General features: G+C 54.7%; 1 protein-coding gene across 1 annotated transcript; it reads left to right on the plus strand.

Moving 5' to 3' along the window:
• On the plus strand, positions 1-26,121 carry ITPRIP (inositol 1,4,5-trisphosphate receptor interacting protein). The gene is made up of 2 exons (XM_059052355.2): positions 1-832; positions 22,298-26,121. Exon 2 carries the CDS (start codon positions 22,311-22,313, stop codon positions 23,979-23,981), a length of 1,671 nt encoding a protein of 556 aa, XP_058908338.1. The 5' UTR covers positions 1-832; positions 22,298-22,310; the 3' UTR covers positions 23,982-26,121.
• The last annotated feature ends 1,780 nt before the right edge of the window (positions 26,122-27,901 follow it).

Below are 27,901 nucleotides of genomic sequence, written 5' to 3' on the forward strand. Positions count from 1 at the left end.
ATGACCAGGGTGGTGCTGTCCCTCCTGGCCTGTTCCTCGTGTCTAAAATAAGGGTCCAACATCCCAACTGTAAACAGGCTTCAGACAGTAAAGCGCCCTCAACAGATAAAAGCATTTCGTCATGACTCTCCTTTGTGCCTGGTTACTCAGGAAAAGACAAAGATGCATTCATTTATCATAGCATTTGGTGAAGTTATTTTACTCCACTCAAGCGGCAAAATAGAAAAGGGCCGGCGTTGTGTCTCGATTTATATTTCCCTCCAGAGGACAAAATAGGTGGCCCCTGGAATTCCACAGCTTGTAAAACGCGCCGCGGAAAACGCTTGTAGGCGTGCTGGAACTTAACCCTTTCCTTTCCTCCGGCCCAGAACGACTTTTAAGGGCGCCTTCCCCTGACTCCCTGTCCATTCGCCCCAGATTATTCCAGTAGCCAGATTCCGTCTCGCCCGATCACCCTCCAGGTCTGCTGTCCTCTCTGGAGTTTCTGGGGTGGTCGATGGGCAGACCTCCGCGGCGGACCCTGGGTCCAGCCCCTCCTAACTCTCACGGTCCACCTTAAGGAGCCTCCGCGGCCGGGAGTAGAGGCGGGTGTTTTGTTCTTATAAGGAGGAAAAGTTTCTTTGACATCCAGGAAATGAGTAAGTCTGAAGCCCTTTAGAGCCCGTAGATGGGGGTCAGAAGGCGGGAGCCGGCCAGGGTATCGCCGTCCCCGTCCCTCTAATTACCGGGCCGGACGCTCAGTCGCAGCCGCCGCCAGACAGCGGATTCGGGGCTCCCGGGACCCGCTCGCTCAGTCTCTTCCGGAGCCGGAGAGCGGGGACCAAAGCTGAACGTAAGTATCGAGCCCGCGGCCGCGAGGCTCTGCGTCTTCCCCGGGCATCTTGAGTGCTGGAAGGAAGAAGAGGGACCAGGCGGAGCTGCGCCGGAGATGGAGGAGGATTGGAGCGGGGTGCCCGCCCGGCCCTCTGGTCTGGGCTGACTTGGGGAACCCGGTTACGGCGCCCGAGCAAAAGCGGGGGTGCTGTCCTCTCCCTCCTCGCGCCGCGCGGGGTCCTGCGTCCCAGCCTCTCTGCTCGGGCCTCTCCCGGGCCGCGGACACCCCAGTGGGCGCTTCGTTGCAGCCCCGCGCGGCTGGCAGCTCCTCCTCCGCGCGCACCGAGCCGCGGTGCCGGAAGCGGGACCAAGTTGCTGTTTCTATCGCCCCGAAGATCCGTTACTTTTGACCTTGCGAGCAGAGTGCTAGAGCTGAAAGAGTGGTCGAGTCGTCCTGCTCCTTCGCTCCCTTACCTCCTTCCTTCCCTTCCTGGAGGGAGGGAGTAGATGTGAAGCCTGTTTTTTCTCCGTTTAACGTAGTGAAGCTATGAGGTTGCTGGGGCCGATTAAAGCCCCCGCCGCTTCCTCTTTCGGGCCTATTAGTGGAGGAGACCCCACGCCGTGCAGAACTTTCTCTTGGGGCTGCATCTAGTCTGCCACCTGATCTCTGATAGCATCCCAGACCCCTTCCCAGAGTTTCCAACTTCCTGGCTGCCGGGTGGAGGGACTCAGACGCCCCAGGGCTGGGCTTCCCATTCAAAATGCTCTTTCTCTTTAAAAACAAAAATGCTGCCTCCCAGGAAGGGAAAACATTTTACCGAACTTCTCAGGGACCACACTTTGCCTTTTGCTCCTCTGACTGGTTTGAGCACCACCCCTCCCTCCCCGCCCCCCCCTCCAAAAAAAAAAAAAAACTAGAAGAGTACCAGCCACTGGCAGATCCTGGACCCTGTCCTTTTGGATCTAAATCGGTTTCAGAGTCCTGTTCTTTTTTTCTTTGTTCCTCTTTTGGATTTGACCCAGGACCCTTCCCTTTTACAAACCAGTTCTACCCCGGAGAGGCTGCCAGGTAAAGCAAATCTGTGCTGGGTGCAGTCACAGGTCCAAGTCAGCCTGGAAAATGACCTGGTAGACAGGTAGAATGGCTGCCATTAATCTCTTATTAATAACGCAATAGGCTGTGCTTTTGAATCCTCATTCCAGCCTACGTGCCTAAGTGGCTTTCATTGTTTGCTAATTCCCTGTGTGCTGCTGCTCTTGGCCATCCTGCCCTCATATTTTCCACTGTGGGTAACCATAAAGTGGTTAGACTGACGCTCCACTGGAAAGGCTTTTGTTCAAGTGCCATCCTCTAGCTCCGTAATTTTCAAAGATGCAGCAGTTTCAAGCCCCAGCTTTCGGGTGGCAAGAATCTGAACTTTTATCCTCATGCCATCAGCCCAGTTGTCACCTTACCAAGAACGCCTCCTGGCTCCTGCAGTGCCCATGAGGGAAACAAAGATGAGGGTGTGTGGGTGAACTTTTTATCTGAGGGCAAGAAAGGGGAGGAACTTCTGGTAGAGACCTCTGGCAAAATTGCCCACCTGAGAAGGTATCACCTGGGAGGAACCTGGTTTTGTATTTTTCTCCTTCTTGGACCCCCTGGGGTCAATAAAGAGAAAGAAGATGGGGGATTCTGTCTGAGGGAGAGGGTGCACATCTGGGTGGGGGTCTGGAGTGCACAGTCCTGTTGTCACTTGTCTGCAGGAGAGAGTATGGAATGCCATGGAGGGTCTGGAAGGTGCTTCTTGTGAGGGAGAAGGGAATGAACTGGCAATATTTCCCCCAGGTTTGAGAAGTCTAGGGGGACTTGGCTCTGGCCTTCAGGAATCTCCAACATTGTCACTTGAGACGAGGAGACTTGCTCTTTCTGGCCTCAGAGACTCACTGGGTGGGAGAAGCAGGAAACAGTTCTTCTTACTTAGAAGTAAGGGGGAACTTGCTGACAACTAGAGCTCCTCAAGTAGGTAAAGCGCTGCCATCACTGTCACCAGACAGGTGGCCATCAACAATTACGAAGGAGAAGGTCCCTTCAGAGTCCAAGACACTGTGGCTCCATGTTTGGGGTGCAGAGTCCCCTCAGTAGGAGGGCAGCCCCTGGGGGATCCTGGGGAAGGCTTTACCCCACGAGTGTCCTAAGGGAGGGGCAAGTGCTCCAGGTGTGCTGGGCACCTGAGGAGCAGAACCGTACTTGTGGCTGGGGCTGATCTCGTCTTGCTAGGAGGGGGACATAGCCGTGAGAGTGCCGAGAGCTGATAATAATAACCTCCAAGGCTGCTGCAAGCCTGTTCCATCCTTTGCATGAATTAGAATAAGGTGCTTCCTCTTGGCAAGAGGATGGCACCCTGGTGCCATTTAGAAAAAAAGGGCCTCATCTGGGTGGACAGAGCCAAGGCACATAGCTGAGCAAGCAGCATGTGAGCTGGATTCCTCCTCACCACCCCGCAGCTGGGTGTTCTTGAGCAGTGTACCACCCATACAACTGTACACAGCAGCCCTGATAGCCAACAATTAGTGAGGGCTTAACATTTGCCAGACTTTTTTTTTTCCCAAACCACTTTGTCTGTATTAACTCATTTAATCTTCTCAGTAGCCCAGTGACATGGGTATTGGTATCCCCATTTTATAGTCAAGGAAACTAAGGCACAGAGAAGTAAAGTATTCAGAATGTTCCAGTCACTGAGCATTCACGGAGCAAGAAGCAGGTTAAGCTTCAAAAGCTAGTTTGGTTGGGGGGCCCTCATGAAAAAGAGAGAAGGACGGTTGCTCTTTTTCTTTGTCAAAGGAAGTAGTACCTGCTCTCAGCTCAGACGGAAAAAAGACGTAAAACTCACCTGGCAGCCAAAAGAAAGGAAAGAAAGAGGCAGGCCTGGCCTCGGGGGCTGATGGGGTGGCCTGGCCCAAGCGTCAGATGGCTTTCCTTCTGAATCGCTAGGCAGTGTGAGGTCACAAATCCAGTTTGGGGCCTGGCATGAGGGTGATGAGTAAGTGCTGCCTGGGTGTGGTGCAGAGGAAAGGCACCACGCAGGTCCCCTGACATAGGCAGAGAACGCCTGCCAGAGTGGACGATGGGAGAAGTATCTGAACGCGCTGTCCTGACACTTCCAAGCCTCACAGGCCCCATCCCTGTCCAGTGCTGTTCAGGTGCAAATGCCCTTCCCAAGCTCATCCAGGAAGACTTTCCAAAACTCCATTTCACAGCTCCATATATATGGTCATTTATTTTTCACACTATACGTTTCAGCACTTAATTAGGTGCAACAGAGGGTTTTACTACGTACTGTCTATAGACAGTATTTTAAACAAAATAGGCTTCTCAGCTAACGGGAAAGTCACGATGTCTCCTGGAAAGGGTCGGCTGGTGCCTAGCTGATTTCCCAGAAGGGTGGTGTTTACCTGCAATCATGTCACCTGTCCCAGAATCTGGCTCTTAGCTGTGCCCTCTAGAAACCTCATCTCCACAATTTTCAGAACGGTTTGGACTTGGGCTGCTGAGTCATCTCAAGAGAGCTCCCCCAAGTGAGTGTACAAATAAAATTGCTAGTGTATTAACTGACAAGGAGACTTTGTGACTATCATTCAGCCTGAATGATACCTGCTTCTTGCGTCCTGGGCAAGGCACATGGGAAACCAAAGATCAGAAGGCAGCTTCTGCTTGGCAAAGCCGGATTCAGATCAGGGGAGGGAGACGGCAGGGGGAGTGATGGTCCGATAGCATGGGCTCTGTTCACTTCTGTGGCTCCCTCACCAGTGGAGAGGTACCTGCCAGGTAGACTAGCACTCCTGTATGCTACGTATATCTCCTTGGCCAGTCCCTCAAAGGCAGAGTGTACCAGTAGGATTTCTCCCTGTCCTCTTCCATAATTTAGCAGTTTTTATTTTATTTACTTATTTCATGTAGTGCTTTCTAAGCATTAGCTCCCGACTACATTGAGTTGCATTTGCATTAGTTAAATAACTACTATAAAATTTCAGGGTTGTAGGTTCAGGCCACAGGGGTAAATGCTGCATGCAAATCAAGTGGGTGGTCAGGTGACCTGCGTGGGTCAACAAGAAGTCAAGCAGAGCAAAGAAACATGGTCCCTAGTCAACATGGATGCTCAAGGAAGTGGAAGGCCCAGGACTGGCCACTTACTGCAGCCCCTGTGTGAGCATGGGTGTGGTGAAGCAGTCCTAAGTGCTTGCTTTGGCTGCCTTAGCCACCTGGCCTGCCCAGCTGGCCTCTTTGGATTTAAAGGGCTCTCCTTGGTCTCTGCCCAGGCCCTCTCATGGCTCATCTTTAGAAAGCCACAGCCTCCAGGTGCCGCAGAGCCAAGGAGGTATGACTCACATGGGCTTTGGAGTAGGGAAGCCTTGGGTTCAGTGCTGGCTCCACTGCTCAGGAGTTGGGCATTCTCGGTAGTTGGGCAAGTGCGTTGACTACTCCAAGCCTCAGCTCTGTAATCGGTAAAATGTGGATAACCCCCTCATAGGACCTGCTTATAAAACACTGAGCAGGGCTTCCCTGGTGGCGCAGCGGTTGAGAGCCCGCCTGCCGATGCAGGGGATACGGGTTCGTGCCCCGGTCCGGGAAGATCCCACATGCCGTGGAGCGGCTGGGCCTGTGAGCCATGGCCGCTGAGCCTGCGCGTCCGGAGCCTGTGCTCCGCAACGGGAGAGGCCACAACAGTGAGAGGCCCACGTACCGCAAAAACAACAACAAAACAAAACACTGAGCACAGTGCCTGGTGCAGACCAGTATCTGCCTCATATGATCTCCTAAGGACAGTAGAGGTCAATGGAGGATCTATTCTTTGCCACATTGGGACACTTACTTCCCCATTAGTGCCACTGCTCCCTCCTCTGAGGTCTGGGCAAAGGGCAAGGCCACAGGGACCCAGATCATCCCAGATGGTGAGAAGGAGATCATTGGTGCCCTTGCTTGGGGTTCATTCAGAGCTGAGAATAAAGGGGCCCATCCCAACCTTTTTTGTTTGCGGTACGCAGGCCTCTCACTGCTGTGGCCTCTCCCGTTGCGGAGCACAGGCTCCGGACGCGCAGGCTCAGCGGCCATGGCTCACGGACCCAGCCGCTCCGCGGCACGTGGGATTCTCCCGGACCGGGGCACGAACCCATGTCCCCTGCATCGGCAGGCGGACTCTCAACCACTGCGCCGCCAGGGAAGCCCCATCCCAACCTTTTGACTGACACTTGGAGAGGGAAAGTCAGGTTTGAGGCATGGCCTAAACAGGCATCCAGAGGGGAAAGAAAGGTGAGAACGTTTTCTGGGACAAGAAGAGGATCATTTGGTTGTGCCCAAGAGGTGTATAGGACCCTCCTGAGCAGTTTGGGACCTGTGACGTTTTTCTGTGGAAAGCGCATCCCCCTCCATCCACGTGGCCTACCCCATGACATCAGCAGAATGGAAATACCTCACAGGGGACATCACTGTTGCCCAAGGCAACACCTCCACCTTAAGTCAGACGGGGGAACAGGAACCACCCAACTGTAAGACACGTTGACATTGACATTGACATTGACGAAGGGAAGGAGCTCAGAAGGCATTACATCCACAGGTGTGTTTCTTACAGGATGGGCCAGGGGAAGAGGGCGGGGCCGCAGACCACAGGTCTGGGCTATGAGCCAGTTGGTGGAAGGTCTTCGGGCCTTGGATTTGCCCCGAGGGAGCAGAGCACAGCTGTCAGCATGCTATCTTGTTTAGTTCTCTGAACTGCAACTGGGGCAAAAAGCATGACTCCTAAGGGGCTTCTGGTGGCTTCCATGGCTCTGGGTCTCCCTTCTACAGCCTGAATCAATCCGTGGAGGGGGTAGGGCAAGAGCAGGCCAGAGCAGTGATGGGGAGATCAGAAAAGTGGCTTTCCCTTCTTCACCGCCCCCCCACCCCCACCAAAGGAAAGTGAGAAACAAGGCTGCCCATGTCCTTCCCGTGGGAGCTGACTTTAGAGAGAATCTTCATTCATTGATGGAGCAAGTATGTACTTACTATGCACCTACGATGTGCCAGGGCCCTTGCTGGGGCTTCTGTGGCCTCACAGAGCTTTCGGATCAAATGAGCACAGAGGAGGAATGTCCGGAATCCACTGCCCCAGGAGTAGGTACCAGCTGGAAATAGAAGCAAAGTCTCAGAGTTCACCTCTCACCCAGCTCTCGCATTCCCTGTGGAATTCTAGGTGGGCTAAATGAGACCTGTGGACTCCCTTCCTCCCCAGCAGTTTATGCAGGAATTTGAGGGTGTTTGAGATGTACCAGAGATTTGGTGAGTGGTGTTAGAGAAGACACCCATGTTCACAGTGCCTAAGGACAGAATCCCACAAAGTCTGAGTGTCAAAGGTGAGAAGACGGGCTTCCCTGGTGGCGCAGTGGTTGAGAGTCCGCCTGCCGATGCAGGGGACACGGGTTTGTGCCCCGGTCTGGGAGGATCCCACATGCCGCGGAGTGGCTGGGCCCGTGAGCCATGGCCGCTGAGCCTGCGCGTCCCCAGGTCCCCTCCTGCTCTGTGATATTGACAGACAGGACTCAGTTTCCCTGTCTGTTTAATGGGGACAGTAATGGCCAGTACCAGGTCATATTCAGAGCACTTTGAGATCCTCTGATGGAAGTCCCAAGAAAAAAAGTTCAAAGCCCACAACGTTTAACTGGCTCACTTCCACGTGACCAAGCCCCTCCTGCTGCCCAGGAGGAGGGGCTCCGCTTGAAGCTCTCCCGGACTTTCTCCCTCCAGGTTATCCCCCTGCAGCAGATGCAGGAGAGAGAGTCTCCTTCCAACCTGCATCAAACCAAAGGGAGGGCGTTGTCATCATTTTGGCCCTGCTGGTTGGTGCAAAGCCACGTGCTCATAACAAACTGTTCTCCTGGGAGCCTGTTTCAATAGCCTTCTTAGTAGCAGTCAGGGGACCTGCCTGGAGTTCATGAAAAGGTCCTTTGTTTGCCGAGACTTTGTTTCAGAGTCACTGAGGAGGCAGGCATGCCTGGGCTGGAGGAGGAGAGAGTGGGGATGCCTGGGTCCCACCCCCGTGTGCTGCCCCGGAGGCCCCCATGCATCCATGCCTCTTCCTCCTGATGCCTCACCCCCATACCCACCACCCAGGGTTAGAAGAGACCTCACTCCTTTTTCCTAATCCACTGCAGAGGAGGCTTCCCCAGGAAAACCCATCTCCGATATCCCAGGCCACACACTCCCAGAATCTCTGGGTGGAAGGAACATCATAGATTCATTAAGTCTGACTCCCTACTTCATGCCCATATGCCACCTAAATTGTCACCTGCTTTTCCCTAAACAGTGCAGGGAAGGAAAGCCCACAGGTTCATGACTGATGTTTCACGGGTCACTGAGCAACATGGTGTCATGGGAAGATCGGAGGCTTGAAAGTTGGGCAGTCCTGGCTTCAGATCCTGGCTCTGTGATGTTGAATGGATGGCCTCCCCTCTCTGTGCCTCAGTTTCCTTAGGAAACTGAGGAGGATATCCTCCAAACTTAGGAGGATAGTGACTCCTTCAGAGGTTTATTGTGAGGATGATATAGCAATGTAAAGCATTTTGCACACTCTTTGAATCTCAATAAATGTAGTGCATTCGTTGCTATTTACTAAACCCTCCCCTGGGTGTCAGGGCATTGCGGGTTCGTCTGGTATTCTCCAGAAAGGGGGAGTTGCTCGGCACTCTACCAAGGGTTGCTCCTCTGCTTCTTCTCTTACCTGATTTGCATCAAACCCTGTCATCCTCCATTTATCGTCCATTTCTAGAAGGCTCTCAAGCGAGGAGGTGGGTGTCAAGGAGGGACGCAGCTGGGGGTCAGATAACTTGTGTCAGAGTTCATTCCTGGGTCATTATCGTGGTCAGCGCTGGTGGTGAATCAGTCAGCCTGCGATTAGCTGAAGGCTGTCCAGACCTAAAGTGGCTGTGGTCTGTCTCCAGAGGTGTGTCTGGGTTTTTGCTCACATTTCCTGAGTGGCTTACCACTGTTAGTGCTTTGCTTTGCTCTTCTGACGGCAGGGTGCCTCCCAGGAAAAAAAACTTAGAAGTTACTTCATCCAGGATGCCCTACTCCATTCCCATCTCAAATTCCTGCTCCTGGGAGTAAAGGCAGTGAGGTTCTTTTCCCAGTCCTGACTTCATTCAGCAAGCAAGCAAGCAAGCAAGCAAGCAACCATGGAGCGCCTGCACCTTTAATGCCAGGAATCAGAGACCAACACTGGTTTCTCCTTCTAGGTGCAGTGGAGGAGCTTTCAGTGTCGCTGCCAAGATGGGCAGGAGGGAGCTGTGAACTTCCCAGGTGCCAAACTTCCTGCTCTCCCTCTATGGCAGCCCCTGGGGGCCTTTAGAAGAAAACAGGAGGTAGAGGAGACAACTTCACCCTGTCCCCAGGCTTCTGGAGTTGCTGCAGGGATACAGGCCACCCCCCTCTGCCCAGAGGGGTCCCTAAGATGCGCCGGGCAGGATTTAACAAATCAAAACGGAGACCTGGCCTTGTCACCAATACCAATGCCAATAACAATGTCCTTTACATAGCACGACCATGTGACTGCCATGCCATGAAGTAGGTGCGCTATTGTCACAGCAAGTGGGAGAACCAGGATTCAAAGCCGGGCCTCTGCTTCCAGAGTTTGGCCCCTTTGCTACTAAGCCTCTACAAAGTGTTAAGCTCTTCTGAGCTGAAGAGCTTTGAGCTATTTCTTTCTGGGCGGCCTTGGGATGGGAGGGTAATCTATCCAGGTGAACTCAGCAGTGTCAGTGGCTGCTTGTACCCTACACCAGCCTGACCTGCTTGTTGGTTCTGGGACACCTACTGTGCGCCACGAGCAGCCTCGAGCAGAAGCCAGGACAGAGCACGGGCATCCTCACAATCTCATCATGACTCCGTCCCTGTGGCTGGAAAACCACGTGGTTATAGGTCGTTGTTTTGTGTAATTCACAGCGAGGGTGACTCTGTTCATAGATGATTCTGGGGGTCATTTTTCTAACAGTTCCTGGCCTTACAGCCTAGGCTCTCCCAGCTTCCCCCTGGTGGAGGAGAACTGGTTTGCTCTGACGACCGGTGCAGCTCTGGTGAAGGAGGACAGGCAGACTGCCTGCTCTGTTTTCAGCCCCGGTCCCTGCAGCAGAGAGCACAGCCAAGAGGCCAAACACAACTCTTTTAAGTTTTTTACAGCTGTGTTGGCCTCCCACTTGCCTTTGTGTCTCTTGCTGCTCCCCTTTATAAGATGAAAGGGGTCTTTAGATCTTTGCAGTTACAGAGCATGACTCTGTGTGTGTGTGTGTGTGTGTGCGCGTGTGTGTGTGTGTATGTGTGTGCGCGTGTGTGCGTGCGTGCGTGCAGGAGGCCCAGAGCACTTCCCTTCTTCCCCATCTCTCTCTCCCTCTCCCAGCCCAGCTGGGGCCCAGGAATTGTGTCAGGTACACCCAAGCCTCAGGGCCCAGGCTGGGAACGCAGGCTGTGTAGGGGCCAGAATCCCTCTAAGCCAGAACGTGAGTAAGAGGCGCTGGGTGGGGAGGGAGGGGTGGGGGACCTGGCTGTTCTGTGGTCACAGAGAAGCCACCAGGGCCCATCCCCCCATGCCCATGCCGGAGAGGCCAGGCTGTTTTCCTGAGCTGGGCTCTCTTTGTTCCCATCCAGGGCTCACAGGGAAGGGGGCTGCTGGGCACTGACAGGCTATTTGATCCCATCCATCCCCAGCTCAGCTCTGAGATGGGGGAGGGGGGGAGCGAGGGCCTTGTCTTCCCTTTGTTGTCCTTGTATTTACTCTCTGCTTCCTGCTCCACCCCCTCAAGTCCCCTCCCCTAAGCCCGTGTGTTTGCCGGCCGAGTCCGGGGAGCCTGCTTCCCGCGCCCCCTGCTGCAGACGTCTGCCCTCCCTGCCCCATGGCAAAAGTGGGGTTTGTCCTGAGTATTTGCTGCTGTGCTTGGAGGCCTGGGGTGCAGAAAACGCAGGGTGAAGGGAGAGACAGCGGACAAGTTTGGGAGCCCTGGCCTGGCTGCCCTGAGGTGGGTGTTCCTCTTCCCTCTGGGCAGCCGCTCTTGTGAGTGACATGGGGCCCATGGGCAGAGGGGAACTTATGAGAAACACTAGTTCAAGCCACGCCAACGTCTGACAGTCATGAGGGCTGCTCCGCTATGGGAAATGGTTAGCACTGCACTCCTATTGTTAAAACACACCCTGTGATTTCAGGTCTAGAAACCTGATGAGGGAATTGGGGGTCAAGGGAGGCCCTTGGGTGCACGCTTGCTGTAGGAAGCGCATCCTTCCTAAGAATGGAGGCATTTATAGAGGCCGTCTTTAGAAAGCGGGTGTCTCCCATGTGCAGTGTGTGAGCTGGTGGGTCCCCAAGGTCGCCCACTCTGTCCTTAGCACACTAAGCAGGCAGCCCTGCATTTGGTCTCTGCCAGGCGCTCTGCAGGGTGTCAAGGCAAACAGGACCACCTTGACCCAAGAGGAGCCCAACCAAGGAAGACAGTGAGATAAGACCAGATCTCAGGAAAGCAGCTCTCTGTGATGAAAGAGTAGCCTGGGGTCCACCGGGGAGACAGCAGGGTCTGGAGCCTTGGGCCTGGAATGGTGTCTGGCTCCTATGCCCTCTTCCTACATGTGTGACCTTGAGCAATTGCTCAACCTCTCATCGCCTGGGGCTCCTGCCTCGGAAATGGGGCTGCTGCACAGGTGAAATGAGCTAAGAATAAAGGCTAGAGGAGCAAGTGTTTGTTGGGTCCCTGCTAGGGGCGCATCTATGGAGACACCATCTACGCAAGGCACCAGACACCAGCCTGCACTCGGAGGGGCTTAATAAATAGGCCATCTCCCTCCCCTTGTTCTTCTATCCCTTTCAAGAAAGAAGGATTTGTCTCAGAAGTTGGGGGAGGGAGGGATCTGGAAGAATCTTGGAAGGGGTTTCTGAAATGGGCTTGCTGTGAGGACCGTTGGGTAGGGTTAGGCGTGGACATTGCAGGGGATGGTGGGAAAGTAAGTCTAGGAGGTGTTCAGAGGACAGTAGATAATCTGCAGCGGCCCGGGCAGGAGGGAAGCGACCTGAGAGGTCCCCTGAGGCTGGTTGAGACCAGGCCCTGAACATCAGACTGAACTAAAGCTCAGACCTATGTCTCATGGGCACAAGAACTCCCTGAAGTGGGGCAGGGAGACCTCCAGGGCCAGGGCTACCCGAGGTGTCTAGGAATTAGGGAGAGCTTAGAGGAGCTGATTCCAAAGGACCACGCCGGGCCAGAAGGGAGAGTCCCATTGGTGTGGAAGCCCCAGGCTTTGGTGCACAGCGATGGCTGCGGCAGCTGGGGAGTTTGGAGGTGCCCAGCAGAAATGGGGATGTCAGTGGCCAAACTGGGAGGGGAGGGGGGTGCATTGTGCTTTGAGACTGCATTGGCCTCCTGGGGCTGCCATAACCAAAAACCACAAACGCGGTGGCTTAAAACAACAGGAATCTATCTATCTCATAGCTTGGGAGGCCAAAAGTCTGAAATCAGTGTACTCGAAGGACCACACTCCCTCCAAATGCTCTAAGGAAGAATCCTCTCTTGCCTCTCCCAGCTTCCTGTGGCTCCAGACCTTCCTGGGCTGTGGAGTATCACTCCAACCTCTGCCTCTGTCTTCCATCACCTTCTCCTCTTTGTCTGTTTTCTCCTTTTCTGTCTCTTTATAAGGATACTTGTCATTGAATTTAGGATAACCCAGAACTGTCTCATCTCAAGAGCCTTCATTTAACTACATCCGTAAAGATCCTTCTTCCAAATAAAGTCCCATTCACAGGGTCCAGGTATTAGCACATGGACTTGTCTTTTTGAAGGCTGCCATTTGACCCACTGCAGTGAGTGCCGGAGGAGCCGTGGGGAGTATGGATGAGAGGGAGGGAGGTGTGGGCCCTGACTCAGGGTTGCCAGGGGAGCCTTTCCTTATCTCTGCGACCTGCAGGCCTCCTTGTCATCCCTTAGCCTCTGAGACCCCAGGCCGCAGTCTGTCTGTCTGTCCTAAGAGGCTGTAATTTTCCATGACTCCCTGTGGGCCAGGGCCTCTGCTGTGGGGGAGTCAGGCAGCATGGCTTGGAGGAAGGATGCCCTGTCCTTCCTGGGAGATTGATGGCTTCCCTGCCTTTTCCATCCCTTGCTCACCGAGGGACATGCACGGGCTATGATAGAGGAGCGGAAACAGGGAGGATGTGGGCTCTCCCTGGAGTCCAGCCCACTGTCCTTCCTGCACCTGAGCCGGCCGGCTGCATGACCCCCATCCAGACGATGGGTTTGGCATCCTGGTGACTTTTTGGAAACGCCTCCCTCTTCGGAGTGGGCCTCGAGGAAACTTCACACTTTGGCAGGTGTGACTGGGCATCCTCTGTGAGTCTGGCCAGTGTGGCCACGTGCGGCGACAGCAGAGCTCATGTCAGTGGAAAGGCCACTCTCCTCGCGGTGTGCCCTCTCCCACAGGCCCATCAGTAGGTCCACCTCTCTGGCGTGGGGGCGGGGTCTCTGCTCTCTCCCTCATTCTGCCCTGTTCCCCAACCTCCATCAGGGGCCAGTCTTGACCTTTGGGGTTTCCCCAGGTTAGGGAGGGCTGGAGGGGGTCCAGCTCTCAGTCCTGGGGACCACAGGCCTTGGTCTGTAATCTGAGTGCTGCTTAGTGCACACCCATTAGACCACATGGTCTCTCTCTTTCCTTCTAGTCTCTAGAGAGGCTGTGGGGAAGGCACGTATAAGCCCCTGGCACAGGCTGGTTAGGATTATTCTGAAGGTGGCTGCTAGGGCCGACTGGGAGACACTGGGATAGAGTCAGCCCTGGACTTGGGGTGAAAAGTTGAGCCAGAGGGGTATTTTGGGGAGTCCTGGATGCAGAGGTGCTAGCAGGTGGTGGTATGAGGGGGAAGAGTGAGCCGAGCCCCGGGGTCAAGGGCCGCCTTGAGGGATGCTTGGTGGGGAGTGGAGGGCAGCAGTGGGCAGGGAGAGGAGGCGTGTGAGTGGCACAGACTCTGGGGGCCCACTCACATATTTTATTTGGCTCACATGGGTTTTAAAGAATTTTTTTTTTTTTTTTTTTTTTTTTTTGCGGTACGCGGGCCTCTCACTGCTGTGGCCTCTCCCGTTGCGGAGCACAGGCTCTGGACACGCAGGCTCGGCGGCCATGGCTTATGGGCCCAGCCGCTCCGCGGCATGTGGGATCCTCCCAGACCAGGGCACGAACCCGTGTCCCCTGCATCGGCAGGTGGACTCTCAACCACTGCGCCACCAGGGAAGCCTGGCTTTAAAGAATTTTTGAAAGAGTAGAAGACATTGTAAAATTGGGATTTTGATAAAATCCAGATTTCTGGCTTCTCTTGGGGGAAACAAAAAAGATTATGCCATTCTGGGTGCATAGAACCCAGCCCTTCTCTAGGGGGAGCAGTACAGTAGCTCCCCCTAGAGAAGGGCTGTTCGGCCCAGTTGTCTGGCATCGGCAGCCAAGCTCATCTGTAGTGGGGAAGTGTCCCCTCTCCACGCCCCTACTCCAGGCATGTCTCCCACACCACTCCTGCCCCCAGGAAGGGGAAAGGAGATAAAGCAAGGAGCCCAGTGGCCCTGAGGGTGGCAGGTCCCAGGAAGGTGACACAGGCTTGAGGCCAAGACAGAGGTCCTGCCCAGTGGGAGGGCCAGAACGTGATGGAGGAGGTCATTTTAAAGAAACTGAGGAGAGGAGGCCCTGGGGGCCCAGAACCACACCCTTTCTACCCATTTGCTCAATTAATTGTTGTTGGTCCTCTTCCTTCCTCTTTCCTCACTTCCTCCTGGCCCACAGCCTGAGGCCTGCCAGCGTCCTCCCCCACCCCAGTGCTGCTCAGCCCCCCTCCCCTCCCCTCCCCCTCCCTTCCCCCTCCCCCTCCCCCTCCCCTCCCCCCTAAACTTCCTCCCCCATCACTGTGTGGGATGCAGATGAAGTGGGTGGCTCTCTGGCCTTGCCCCTGCTGGGCCTTTCTCCTCTCCAGCAGGGAAGCCCCATCCTGTAAGGGTGGCAGACAGTGGCTGCAGAGCTGCCCTTTTGGAACCGTCTGTGCTGAGTCTGTCTGTCCCCTGGCCCTGAGGCGATGAGGAAGGAGTGTGTGGAGACCCATCACTCGCACAGCCGGCCATCTCCTCCCAAGTATGGGATAAGCCAACTCCCACTGACACACTGGGCGCCTGCAGGTGCCCAGCCTCATGCCTGGTGCCTGGAGGGGGCCCTTGCTGGCACCGTGGGTGGGAAGGCAGGGACCCATGGGTAAACCAATGCAGTAAAGAGCAGGAAGGTGGCCTGACCCGCAGGAGTTTGGAGAAGGGCAGGTTCCCTGGAGGAGGGGTCCCTGAGCTGGGCCTGAACGGCGGGTGCTATTGAACAACAGGAAAGCTGGTCAGATCCAGCACGTGGCCTGGGCTCTGCCAGAGAGAAGCGTGGAATCGGGGATGAGACAGGCGGGACCACAGGAGGGGCGCCTCACCAGGGCTCAGACAAACTGCTGCTCCTGGGGCCTACACTCCAAACCAAGACTCCGTCAAACTCTGTTCTGTATTCAGCCTCTCTTTTCTTTTTTCTTTTCTTTTTTTCTTTCTTTTTTTTTTTTTCTGTCTGCGTGGCATGTGGGATCTTAGCTCCCCAACCAGGGGTCGAAACCACGCCCCCCTGCATTGGAAGCGTGGAGTCTTAACCCCTGGACCGCCAGGAAGTCCCCTCAATCTCTCTTTTCTTACTGTCCTGTTTCTCCAAGGCCTGGGAAACTTGGGGGACAGTCAACCTGATGATTTTGGTGGTCGCCACTGGCAGTGATGCCAGGGAGGTGGCAGGGCTCACTCAGTTTCCCATCAGCCCCTGGGGGTTGGAGGTGGAGCAGGGGGTGGGGGCAGACTCCGTCAAAAACTGCAGTCCAGGGAATCTTAGAGGCCACCCGGTGAACCTCCCTGACCATCAGTCTCTTCACAGGGTAGGGGTGTTGCAACTACCTAACTGGTGTTCTGAAAATTAAATGACAAAACACACGCAGAGTAATTAGCTTCCTATCAGCTGTTAATGAAAACATCATCACCTTTCACTAAACCTCTCCTGTCTGTGAGGGTCCACAGGGTGATGTCCAGGCTGCCTGGACCACTTCCACCTTCACCCATCTCTCAGTCAAGTGTGTCTCCTCGTTATGCCTCGGTAAAATGGGGCTTAGATTAGTACCACTCTAAACTCTGACTTCCTTAAATTTGTGGATTTATTTCCCCCAAACAACATGTATGTCATTAGCCAGGACTGAAATTCCAGCACAAGGCCAAGCACACAGGAGGGGTTCAGCCCTGACTTCTCAACGGTTTGGGTCTCCCTTAGCCCCTTCTTTCTCAGGAGGCCCAGAACCTAAGCAATGGGAAAGGGACTCAAGTCACCCAACGGGGCCTGGGCTACAAGTGCCCTCCCCTGCCATCAGCCCACCTCCTTATTCCATTTCGTAAGGACACATCAGCTCTCCTTTCGGCTCTAAAGATGACGCCAGGGCCTGAGCTACTTTTGCTGTGGTAAATTAGCAGAGCTAATTGCATCTGACAGGCTGGGCATGGGGCAAACCCTTGGCGAGCTCCAGGATCTGGGCTGCAGTGTCACTGGAGCCCCACCCCCCTCTTCCCTGGAGGCCTGCCTGGTTTGGGAAGGGGTGTTTCGCAAGCTGGAGTGGGCATTAGAACCACTTGGAGGTGCGGGCCCCGCCCCTGGAATCTCTGATCAGCAGATCTGGGACAGCAGCTGAAAATTTACTCGTCTAACAAGTCCCCAGGTGATATGGGTGATGCTGAACCGCGACCACATTCGGAGAACCACTGTCCCAGGGGGGCCGCCGGGCTGCTGGGAAAGGCGCCCCCGCTGCTGAGGCCACGGTCAGCCAGCCCTGGGAGGGGGCTGGTGCGTGACAGGGCAGAGGGGTGTTGATGAACACGTTGTGGGGCTGGACACAGGCTCCTGCTGGTCTCAGTTTGTTGTAAGAATTGTCTGGAAGGAAGGGTCATGGTGGATGCGGAGCCAAGCAGACGGACACAGGGAAGGTCTACAGACAAGGAGGGGCCCCCAAAAGAACGGCAGAAACTCTCTGCAATGTTGTAGCCTATCGCTCGTTCTGTCCTGTGAGGGTACTTGGTGGCCGTCTGCCCCCCACGTGGATAGTGGTGTTTCTACTGCTGAGCATCATGGCACGTTCATCTTTGTGGGCCCTGTGGCACCCAGCCTGTTCCTTGCACACTGTAGGTGCTCTGTAGACATAACACAGTGGTAAGAACTTGGGCTCTGGCGGAGGCAGTCAGAGCAGGCTTTCTCAGCGCAGCTTTGCCTTTTCTAGTTGTGGGGCTAGAAAATTACTTCTCCTGGGCTATATGGTTAACCCACCTGTGAAACAGGAGTGACACCCACCACCTAGAAGGTTACAGGGCTCGCTGTGTGCAGTGCCCAGCACATCCTAGTGAGGGCTTGATAAATGTTAGTGTATCACTGTTAGCCAACTTTTTTTTTTTTTTTTTTTCCGGCAACGCTGTGTGGCATGTGGGATTTTAGTTCCCTGACCAGGGATGGAACCTGTGCCCTCTGCATTGAGAGCACAGGGTCTTAACCACTGGACCTCCAGAGAAGTCCCACTGTTAGCCAGCTCTCAGTGGCATTTACTGGATTAAGCTGTGGTGGGTGTGCTATAGGGGTCTGGGGGCCGTGGGAATGAGGGACCCGCGGAAGGGAGGGGCCATCTTGGCTTTCTCCCCCAGGGTCTGGGGCTTCCGGCCAAGCTCAGAGTAAGGGCCTGAGTTAGGGTAAGGGCCTGAGTAACCCAGAGTAAGGGCCTGAGTAACCCTGGTGGTCTGGGCCCACCACCTGCAGCCCTTTGTCCCAGCCCCTGCTGCCCCCGTGACCCTGGCCCTTTGCCAGGCTAAGTTTAGCCGTGACTTACATGGGCCACTACGCTCTGTGGGCCGGGGCAGGGGTGGAGAGGAACTCAGCAGGTTTCCTGCCTGCTTCCGGGAAAGCAGACCAAGAAAAGCCCTCCAAGTGGCCCAGGTTTATTTTCAAAGCCAAACCCAACTGGATGTCTCAGACTACATGTATGGGGCAGCCTTGTAGAGGTGAGAGCTTTGGGCCAAGGCAGAGGTGGACATACTTGAAATTGGGGGAAAGGGGCCCTTTGGTGAGTTGTGTGTGTGTGTGTGTGTGTGTGTGTGTGTGTGTGTGTGTGTGTGTGTACGCCTGCATGCGTGTATCCACGGTTTTGTGAGAGGCTCAGCTACTATCCAAATTCTCTCCCCTCATTCTTCTGACCCCCGAAGCCCCTAGGGCAGTGTTCTTGTGACTTGGTTTGGGGAGGGGAAGTAGTGGAGGCTTTTAACCCAGCCCCACGTCGTGGGCACTGAGCAGCCGCCACCCTGTTCACCATCACTTAGGTGCCACAGGCAGAGCCAGCCTACACAGAGGGTACCGGGAGCAAAATGACAGCTGCGATCCCATCCCATCCATGGGAGGGTGGAGGCTGTTCAAGCTGGGAGTGAGTCAGAGAGAACTCCACCTCCAGGAGGACCCAAGGCTCCGAAGGCTTCTCCCCATTTGCTTGGGGGCAGGGTGGAAGGAGTGGCGTGCCAAGGAACAGCGGTCCCAGGGGAACATTGTGTGCTTTTAGCGCACTTTTGAGCATGTGTTCCTCCAGGCCCATGGGAGATGGGTAGGGCTGGTGTGCTTGACAGGTGAGAAAACAGGCCCATGGAGGCCAAGGGGGAAGGAGCTGGTATTGTAAGGTGCTGACCCTATGCCAGGCACTGTGCTCAGCACTTGAGATGGATGGTCTCGCTTAACCTCCCCTTCCTATGAAGGAGGGCCTGCTGTTAGCGCCATCTCACAGGTACAGCAGTGGAGCCCCAGGGAAGCCAAGTGACTCACCCAAGACCCCTCAGCAAGGAGCGGTCACGGTTCAAACCTGGGTCTGTCTGCTTCTACAGCCTGGGCTCCTTCCTGTTTCCCTTGTGCTCCTGTTGAGTCTTGTTTGTAACCCTGCTGTTGCCAGTGTTCTTGTGGCTGCCTGCTTCCTGCCCAAGTCCCTTGTAGGGGCACCTCTGTGGCCCCCCCTGCATCACAAACCCCTGCAGGCAAGCTCACCTGCTATTCCCATCCCATCACAGCTACCCTTTTATAAGAAAACTTGGTCAGGGGCAAGCATTTTGCTGAGGGCTTTCTATGCACTATCTCCTTTACAACAGCAGGTATAATTATCCCCATTTTACAGATGACGAGACTGAGGTTCTGAGAAGTTGAATGATTTTTCCAAGGTCACATATCCAGTAGGTACACATGCTGGGTGCTAAGTTGGTCCGTCTCCTCCAGAGTCCATCCTCTTAGCCCCTCATGCACTGTGTCAATTGCTCCAGTTGGTTAGGAGTTTTGAACTTGCCTGCCCCCCAGTACAGCCCATCATCTTCCAGCATACATGAGGACATATACAGGTAGCCCTGTGGAAGCTGTTGGGTAGAGAGGAGGAGGACTTCCCAGTCACAGGACTTGGTGATGGCACCCCTCCCCAGCTGGTAGTATCCTACCCTGAGTTGGCATGGAAACTGACCTCTGGAATCAGGTGCTGCCAGAGACTTTTGCTGTGACTTGTCAGGGCCCGCTGTGCCCAAACGTGGCTGCCTATAGTACAGAGGCCCGGAAGGGCCTCAAAACCCCCAAATTGTCTCCTAACTGGCTGCTGCCTAGTATTCTACTATTAGTACTCCACACCTTTATCCTTAAACTCTGATCCACGTTTATCAGCCGGCCTTACAGTTTTATCTTGGACCACCCTGGCCAAACTTTCCACTGATATTTCTCTAACGTAGAATCCAGGGCTGACCTGTTTCTGCAATTATCCAGCAAGCTGCTTCTTGTCTTGGGGAAGAGAAGCTGGCTGGCTGCCCCCGTTCTTTTTCCTAACCCCACCTCCCTTCCACTCTGAGACTTCCTCCACTTTCTCCTGTCCTCCATTTCCTCCTCAAGTAGAAATACATAAGTGCTTCAGAGTTCACCTCTGAGGCCTGAATGTGTCTGCACACTGAACTCTGCTGCTGCTGGACCTCCCTCCTCCCTGCCAAGCCTTTTGGTTCCTACTGACAGGGCGGAATCACATCTGAGCAGCAGGCCTTGCCCAAGTGTGGCAACTCAGGCCATCTATTGGGTTGGCCAGAGAGTTCGTTTGGGCTTTTCCGTAACATTGGAAAAACCTGAACAAACTTTCTGGTCAAACCAATACATCCTGGCACTGCTGGGTAGAACCCGCAGAGGTGCTCTTACCGAATGACAGATACCTGCCTCTTGGCACCTTTAGGGTAAGAACCAGAACAGGTGGCTTTCAGGGTGCGAATTCAAGGTCAGGGAATGGGGTGTATTGGCATGTGTTGGGGGGGTGGGCTCTTGGTTCTCCAACAATGACCTCCTTTGGCCATTTGCTCTCCTAGCTGAGGTCCCCGGCGGGAAGCAAGTGGGGCAAATGTGGAAAAGGCCAATTGTTACTTCCCAAGATTCCAGCCAGGGAGAAGAGAGTATAATATAAGACTTACCATGTGAGTCTGCTTCTCAGACTTTAATGTGAATGGTATTAAAATGCAGATTCTGGTTCAATAGGTCTGGGGTGGGGCAGAGATTCTGCACTTCTTTTTTTTTTTTTTTTATAAATTTATCTATCTATCTATTTTGGCTGCGTTGGGTCTTTGTTGCTGCGCGTTGGCCTTCTCTAGTTGTGGCAAGCGGGGGCTACCCTTTGTTGCAGTGCGTGGGCTTCTCGTTGCAGTGGCTTCTCTTGTTGTGGATCACGGGCTCTAGGCACACGGGCTTCAGTAGTTGTGGCACGCGGGCTCAGTAGTTGTGGCACACAGACCCTAGAGCTTAGGCTCAGTAGTTGTGGTGCACAGGCTTAGTTGCTCCGTGGCATGTGGGGTCTTCCCGGACCAGGGCTTGAACCCGTGTCCCCTGCATTGGCAGGCAGATTCTTAACCACTGTGCCACCAGGGAATCCCCGAGATTCTGCACTTCTAACCAACTCCCAGAAGATGCTGCAGCTGCAGTTTGTATGGTAAGAGGTTAGTCCTTCCCCAAAAGTCACCTGAGAGCTAAAAATCCATTTATCCTAGAGGAATGGTGTGTCTCCTTTCACAATTAAGAAGCCAGATTTAAAGTTCAGATGACTCGTGAGAGGAAAGCCAATGATTCAGTCACTCTGGTTGTCTCCTAGACTGTTCCGGGGAAAGACCCAGGAGTAGCCAGGAGATCAATGTCTGAATTTGGGGTAGAGTCTTCCAGATCAGAAGGAGAGGTTTACAGTGGGGAAAGATAAGGGCTCAAGACTGCTTCAGTTACTGTTCAATGAACGTATGCTGTGCACCATCCACTGTGCTGTGTAGGCAGTTTGCATGGATCAACACATCCATCAACACGATGACCCTCTGGGCGCTCTGGTTTACCTTTTGTACGGTAAGGAAACTGGGGCTCAGAGGGGTGAGTTAACATGCCCAAGGTCACACAGCTGCCCAGTGAGTGACAGGGCTGGCTTTGGAACCCAACCCTCCTGTTCTTAACCACTAGGCTATACTGTACTGAGGAAACAAGCATTCACTAGAAGGCATTCACTGGGTGGGGGAGGGCATGTCTTATACAGGACTATTTTGGTTTCAAGTGTTGGAAAACAACTCAAGCTGACTTAAATTAAAAGGGAATGTTTCGGGAGTTCTCTGGTGGCCTGGTGGGCTTTCACTGCCACGGCTCAGGTCCATTCCCTGGTCGGGGAACCGAGATCCCACAAGCCACGTGGTGCCACCAAAAAAAAAAAAAGAGAGAATGTATTGATTTATATGACTACAAAGTCCAGAGGTAATGGCTTCAGGCACAGCTGGGTCCAGGGCATATGCTTTCCTCCATGTTGGCATCTTTCTCATCCCCTCTTTGAGGCAGCCAGAAAGCCACCAGCAGGTGTACTCCTGTTCCCTCAGCAACCCTAGGCAACAGGGTGAGTCTTTCTCCCCACTGGTCCCAATAAATCCTACCTCTATCTCCCAGTGGCCAGCATAGGGTCACAAGCTCACCCTCAAACAACCACTGTGGCTGGTGAGGAGGAGCGTGAAATAGCTTTGGGCCTGGGTTACATGCTCACCCCTTAAGCAGGGGGTGGCTTCATCGCCACCCAGACCATAAGGACTGGGGATAGAAAAGGTTTGGTTCCCAGGGAAAGTGGGGTGCTGCTACCAGAAAGAGGGCTATCTAGGCAGACAGAAACAGGTCCCCCACTGTGGTTGCGTAGCCAGGATCGCTGCTGTGGGACTTCGGGGTTCTTGTTCCTGAGGCTAGGCTGGGCGTGGGGATGGGGAAGAACCGTAAGGCGTCCAACCAGCTCGGCTGGGCGGAGGTCGGTGGGAGGGAACCACGAGGGAAGAAGCGGCACCGAGGGAAGCCCGGTGTGACCATCGGCCTCTCTCTCCCTGTTCCCAGGAAAGCTGCAGCAATGGCGCTGGGGCTCTTCCGGGTGTGCCTGGTGGTGGTAACAGCCATCATCAACCACCCGCTGCTGTTCCCGCGAGAGAACGCCACGGTCCCCGAGAACGAGGAGGAGATCATCCGCCAGATGCAGGCGCACCAGGAGAAGCTGCAGCTGGAGCAGCTGCGCCTGGAGGAGGAGGTGGCGCGGCTGGCGGCCGAGAAGGAGGCCGAGAAGGAGGCGCTGGAGCGCATAGCGGAGGAGGGCCAGCAGCAGAACGAGAGACGTGCCGCCTGGGACCTGTGGAGCACCCTCTGTATGATCCTCTTCCTGGTGATCGAGGTGTGGCGGCAGGACCACCAGGACGCGCCCTCACCCGAGTGCCTGGGCGCCGACGAGGACGAGCTGCCCGGCCTGGAGGGCGCCCCACTCCGGGGTCTCACCCTGCCCAACAAGGCCACGCTCGACCACTTTTACGAACGCTGCATCCGGGGGGCCCCGGCCGACGCCTCCCGCACCCGGGAGTTTGTGGAAGGCTTCGTGGATGATTTGCTGGAAGCCCTGAGGAGCGTGTGCAGCCGGGACACGGACATGGAGGTGGAGGACTTCATCGGCGTGGACAGCATGTACGAGAACTGGCAGGTGAACAAGCCGCTGCTGTGCGACCTCTTTGTGCCTTTCATGCCGCCCGAGCCCTACCGCTTCCACCCAGAGCTCTGGTGCTCCAGCCGCTCGGTGCCCTTGGATCGCCAGGGCTACGGCCAGATCAAGGTGGTCCGGGCCGACGAGGACACGCTGGGCTGTATCTGCGGCAAGACCAAACTCGGGGAAGACATGCTGTGTCTCCTCCACGGCAAGAACAACGTGGTGCGGCCAGGCAGTGCGTCGGAAGACCCGCTGTGCGTCGGAGACTCCCCATACCTGGACACGATGCGAGTCCTGAAGTGGTTCCAGACGGCCCTCACCAGAGCCTGGCACCGCATCAACCACAAGTATGAGTTCGACCTGGCCTTTGGCCAGCTGGACACCCCGGGGTCCCTCAAGATCAGGTTCCGCTCGGGGAAGTTCATGCCCTTCAACCTGATTCCTGTGATCCAGTATGATGACTCCGACCTGTACTTGGTCTCCCATCTTACCAGGGAGCCCTGTGGGGGGACCCCTCCATCCAGCACAGATTGGCTCCTGTCCTTCGCTGTCTATGAGCGCCACTTCCTTAGGATGACCTCGAAGGCGCTGCCCGAAGGCGCCTGCCACCTCAGCTGCTTGCAGATTGCCTCCTTCCTGCTCTCCAAACAGAGCCGCCTGACCGGCCCCAGCAGGCTCAGCAACTACCACCTGAAGACCGCCCTGCTGCACCTCCTGCTCACCCGGCGGCCAGCCGCCTGGAAGGCTGAGCAGCTCGATGCTCGTCTGCACGAGCTGCTCTGCTTCCTGGAGAAGAGCCTGCTGGAGAAGAAGCTCCACCACTTTTTCATCGGCAATTGCAAGGTGCCCGAGGCCATGGGGCTCCCTGAGGCCGTTCGCAGGGCTGAGCCTCTCAACCTCTTCCGGCCCTTCATCCTGCAGCGAAGTCTCTACCGGAAGACACTGGACTCCTTCTATGAGATGCTCAAGAATGCCCCAGCGCTCATTAGCGAGTATTCCCTCCATATTCCCTCAGACCATGGCAGCCTGCCCTCAAAAGCTGTCATCTTATAGAGCATCCACGACCCAGAGGGCCAGGACACAAGGCATCCTACATGTCCACACCCCTGGGGGCATGTGCAGGCCCTGTCCTGGGAAAATGACAGGCTTTGTAGGGGCCGTGGCTCAGCTTGCTGTGGGAGCCAGACCCTATAGCACAGAGGAAACAGAATTCCAAGCCACAGCTGGTTTGCTTTCATGCCACTGGGGCTTGCTGGTGAAGCTGTTGTCTGGGTTTGGGGACTGATCCTTTGCAGCTTACTTTTGGATCACCACCAATGGCCAAGATGATGACAGAACGCTATGGACGCTGAGTTACAGACAGTGCAAACATCGATTTGGGTGTGATTCTTTATACAACCCAGGTCCAGTCTTTACTTGAATATCAACGAAAGATCTCCAGGAATGCTAACAGGGACCCGTGTTAAGACCTTGCACCCTGATTTCCAGTAACCCTTGACCCCAGGCATCTGCAACCAAGCAGTGGGCACCAGTGTGGGAATTTGCAGCGTTCCATCCACAGCCTGCACAGTAGGGATCCCCACTGTGGCTGCCATTTTTATACTATTTGGAGAAAAGACCTAGAGAGATTCAAGGCCCCAGGTGGCTAATGTCTCTGTTACACAGAAGTGGGTACTTGGTGGCAGACAGAAGTTTAAGCTGGCCATTGTTTCAGCTACACATCTCACTCAGGGTGCATCTCCTTTTCTCTGCCCCTTCTCCCAGGATGCTGTATCCTGAACCCTGTGGGTGCCACATACCATGCTGGGTATAAGCATGGTATGTGGGCCCCTCACCCTCGTTATTCTCTCTACAGCTGGTCTCTCTGGCCACCAGTATGTTGGGAGGTGGGGGGCACTGAAGATAGACGATGAGAGAGAAAGAGGAGCACAGGGTCACTGGGGCAAAGGGCAGAGCCTGGTACCTGGGGTGCTGGGATCTGGTTTGCAGTCTGGCCTCTGATGCCCAGTTCAGGGAAGGTCATAGAGCTGAGAGGTGAGGGATGCTGTAGCCCTGAGTTTTCCTCAGGGTTCCAGTCCTAGAGCAGGGCATGCCTGGAAACTAGATTTCTGTGGAAACCCAGCTCCACACCCAGGCCCCCAAATCCCCTTGGCTGTTTATTCCAGTGGGGCTGCCTCACTGCACAGAACCCTCCCTTCTGGATGGACCTCCTGGCCGCACAGATGACCAACACCCTAAGAGCTTGACAGAGGCTTGGCTGACTGGGACACGTAAGGACAGACTACAAGCACAGCCCTCAGACCTCAGAGGGGCCACCTTGGCACTGCTGGGCTGCGGTCCCTGGGCAGGCACCAGAACCTGCGATCAGAGCTGGCCTCGGTCTCCAGGCCTTGTTCAGAGGGACTGGGAAGCCACTCCCGCCTCCAATTATGGCTTCACTTGCCCTTTGGGAGCTCCTCTCTTGGCATTGCCTCAGCAACCTTTGCAGAGGGCCAAGGGGAAGCAAGAATGAATGCTCCTTCCCCAGCACTTTCCTTCCATGGTTGAAACTGGCCGTGCCTCCCAGACACGTACCCAATTCCTCGGGGGTGTCGGGCTCCCCATGAACTGAAGAAAGGATCCTGTCTCTACCCCAGGAGTGCTCTCACCTAGCCTCGGAGTGTTCTAGAAGACGGACGGTTTGCCTGACAGGGTTAATTCACAGTAGGAGGCTCAGCTGTTATGGGGCATCGAAGCCCACAGGAAGCTGTAGGAAGCTTCCTTCCATGTGAGCTGGGGTTAGACTGGGCAGCACCTGGGTCTGCCCCTCCCCAGGCCCACATGGTCTCCAACAGTAACCCCAAAGCCCCATTTCCAGTTTGGGGGAATTTCCTTATTTATTGTCACCCATGCCTTTCCTTTCCCATCCTCATCCTCATCTGATGTGCTTTGAGGAGACCCCAGCAACCAAGAACCAGCCTCCAGAAGCCAAGACCAAGCCTGAATGTCCCTCGGCTTCCCGTTTGCTTCCAGGAGAAAATTCACTGAAAAATTACCTTCTGGCCTCTTGTTTATACAGAGACAAGTCAGCGGGGAAATGGGGATCTTTTATGCACCAAAGCTGCTTCTGAAGCAGACAGCAGCGGGACTCTTGGTGTTTCATGCTGCCTTATTTATGCTAAAGGAAGAATTAAATTCTTGCAAGGAGTAGAAACTGTTCACAGTGTTTGTTTTGAACTTCAGGAAATCTGTGAGCTTCCCAGGGCAGAGCTGAGGAGGGGGTGGATTTCCTATTGACACACGGAAGCTTTCACTCCCTTTTGATTCTTACGCTTTCAGGAAATTTAAAAAATAGCAAAACAGAATATTTCTGGCCCATCTTTGAGGCAGCCTGCAGAGTTCCAGAAAGGGCCTTTGAAAGCAGGCTATAGGGTGGATTCCAACACAAAACCTTATTTCACAGAGCTGATGTGTGCAAAGAATGTGGGCCCTGGCAGTAATGTGAAGCTTTTGGCTTGAAGAAAAAAGATTGTCTTTTAAACAGAAGAGTTCTAGACCTTTAGGGCACTTAGGCCTTTCCACTAAGGACAGCTTTCTCGGAGGGATCTCCTTCCTTCCGGAGGATGCTTGACTTTACCCAGCCTCTGCTCACTTGCTGTACCAAATGCCCCAGGACTTTTGCTGCACCTCTTGACAAGTGAGGTGAGCAGGGCTGGCCTGAAGCCACAAGGTCGGTTAGGTTAAACGAGGGCCCCTCCTCCTCAAAAGCCCCAGCCCCTCTCTCTGCCTTGTCAAAGCACAGCCTGGCAATCCAGTGGTTAGGACTCTGCACTTCCACTGCAGGGGGCACGGGTTCAATCCCTCGTCCAGGAACTAAGATCCTGCAGGCCATGATGCATGGCCAAAAAAAAAAAGCACAGCCTGGGTTGAGAACATGGTTTGTAATCAAACCAGCCAGCACTGGTTTGTTTGTAATCACGGGTGTCATCAGAATCCCATGGAGACCTAGGTCAAATGCCCAGACCCCACCTTGAACCTACAGGGCAACCAGGTAAGGCTCTATTTCTAAAGCGCCCTCAAGTGACTGATGACACCCCTAGCTGAGGATGGCTCTTCACTTCCTTTCCAAATGGAAAGTGAAAGAAAACCCAAGTGGACTGCTTTGGGAGAAAGGCCTGGTAGAAGCTGACGCGCCTGCTTGGGATCTATGGTCCAAGCGGCCTCTGCCACACCACAGACATCCGTGAGTACACCCACACTTACACTAGTGGTATGAGAAGCAGAGAGGGGATGGGGGAGCCAAAGCTGGTGAGCACTCCTTTCTAGCAGGTCACGCGTGGGTATCACCGGGGCATACATTCCTGGGCCACACTGCAGACTTCAGTGGAATCTCTAGGAGTCGGGCACAGGAATCTGCTTTCTGCCGAGTTTCCCACGTGATGCTGGAAGTCCAAGAACCCCTGATACTGGAGGATTAGGGAAGGCCTCACGGTAGGGTGCTGCCAGATACTGTTTCTAAAAGATGGGCAGGACCGACCAGGAAAAGCATTTCAGCCAGAACCATGGAGCGAGGGCAGGAAAGCACCATAGATGTAGGCAACATTGAAGTAGTACGTACTGTGTGCCAAGCTCCCTTCCAGAGAGGGGTTGATGGCAGCTGTGGCAGCAGGGAGTGAATGTCCTGGAAGTTCTAACTTAAGTCACTGGGCACACTGGGATTCAGAGCATTCGCATGCCCCGTCTGGTCTCCGCCTCGTGGGATAGAGCGGGAGAATTGTTTGGTTTGGCCAGCAGACCTCAAGCAGAGAGAGCCAAGAGCCATGCAGTGACAGAAGTGTGGGCCTTGGGCTCACCTCACCACGGCCCCCCACTTCGCCCTCCCCGGACTTGCCCCCTCCCTCTACCCTGGAGGGACATCTTTCAAAGTTAACATTTCTCCTTGCCATCCAAAGATAGCTTGTTTTTCTAACTTGTGTGTCTGTTCTTTTTTAAAA

This window comes from Kogia breviceps, chromosome 2 (genome assembly GCF_026419965.1).
Source record: "Kogia breviceps isolate mKogBre1 chromosome 2, mKogBre1 haplotype 1, whole genome shotgun sequence".
Lineage (NCBI taxonomy): Eukaryota > Metazoa > Chordata > Mammalia > Artiodactyla > Physeteridae > Kogia > Kogia breviceps.

Coding starts and splice junctions, on each gene's coding strand:
- ITPRIP (XM_059052355.2), top strand. CDS start 22,311: ATGGCGCTGGGGCTCTTCCGGGTGTGCCTGGTGGTGGTAACAGCCATC.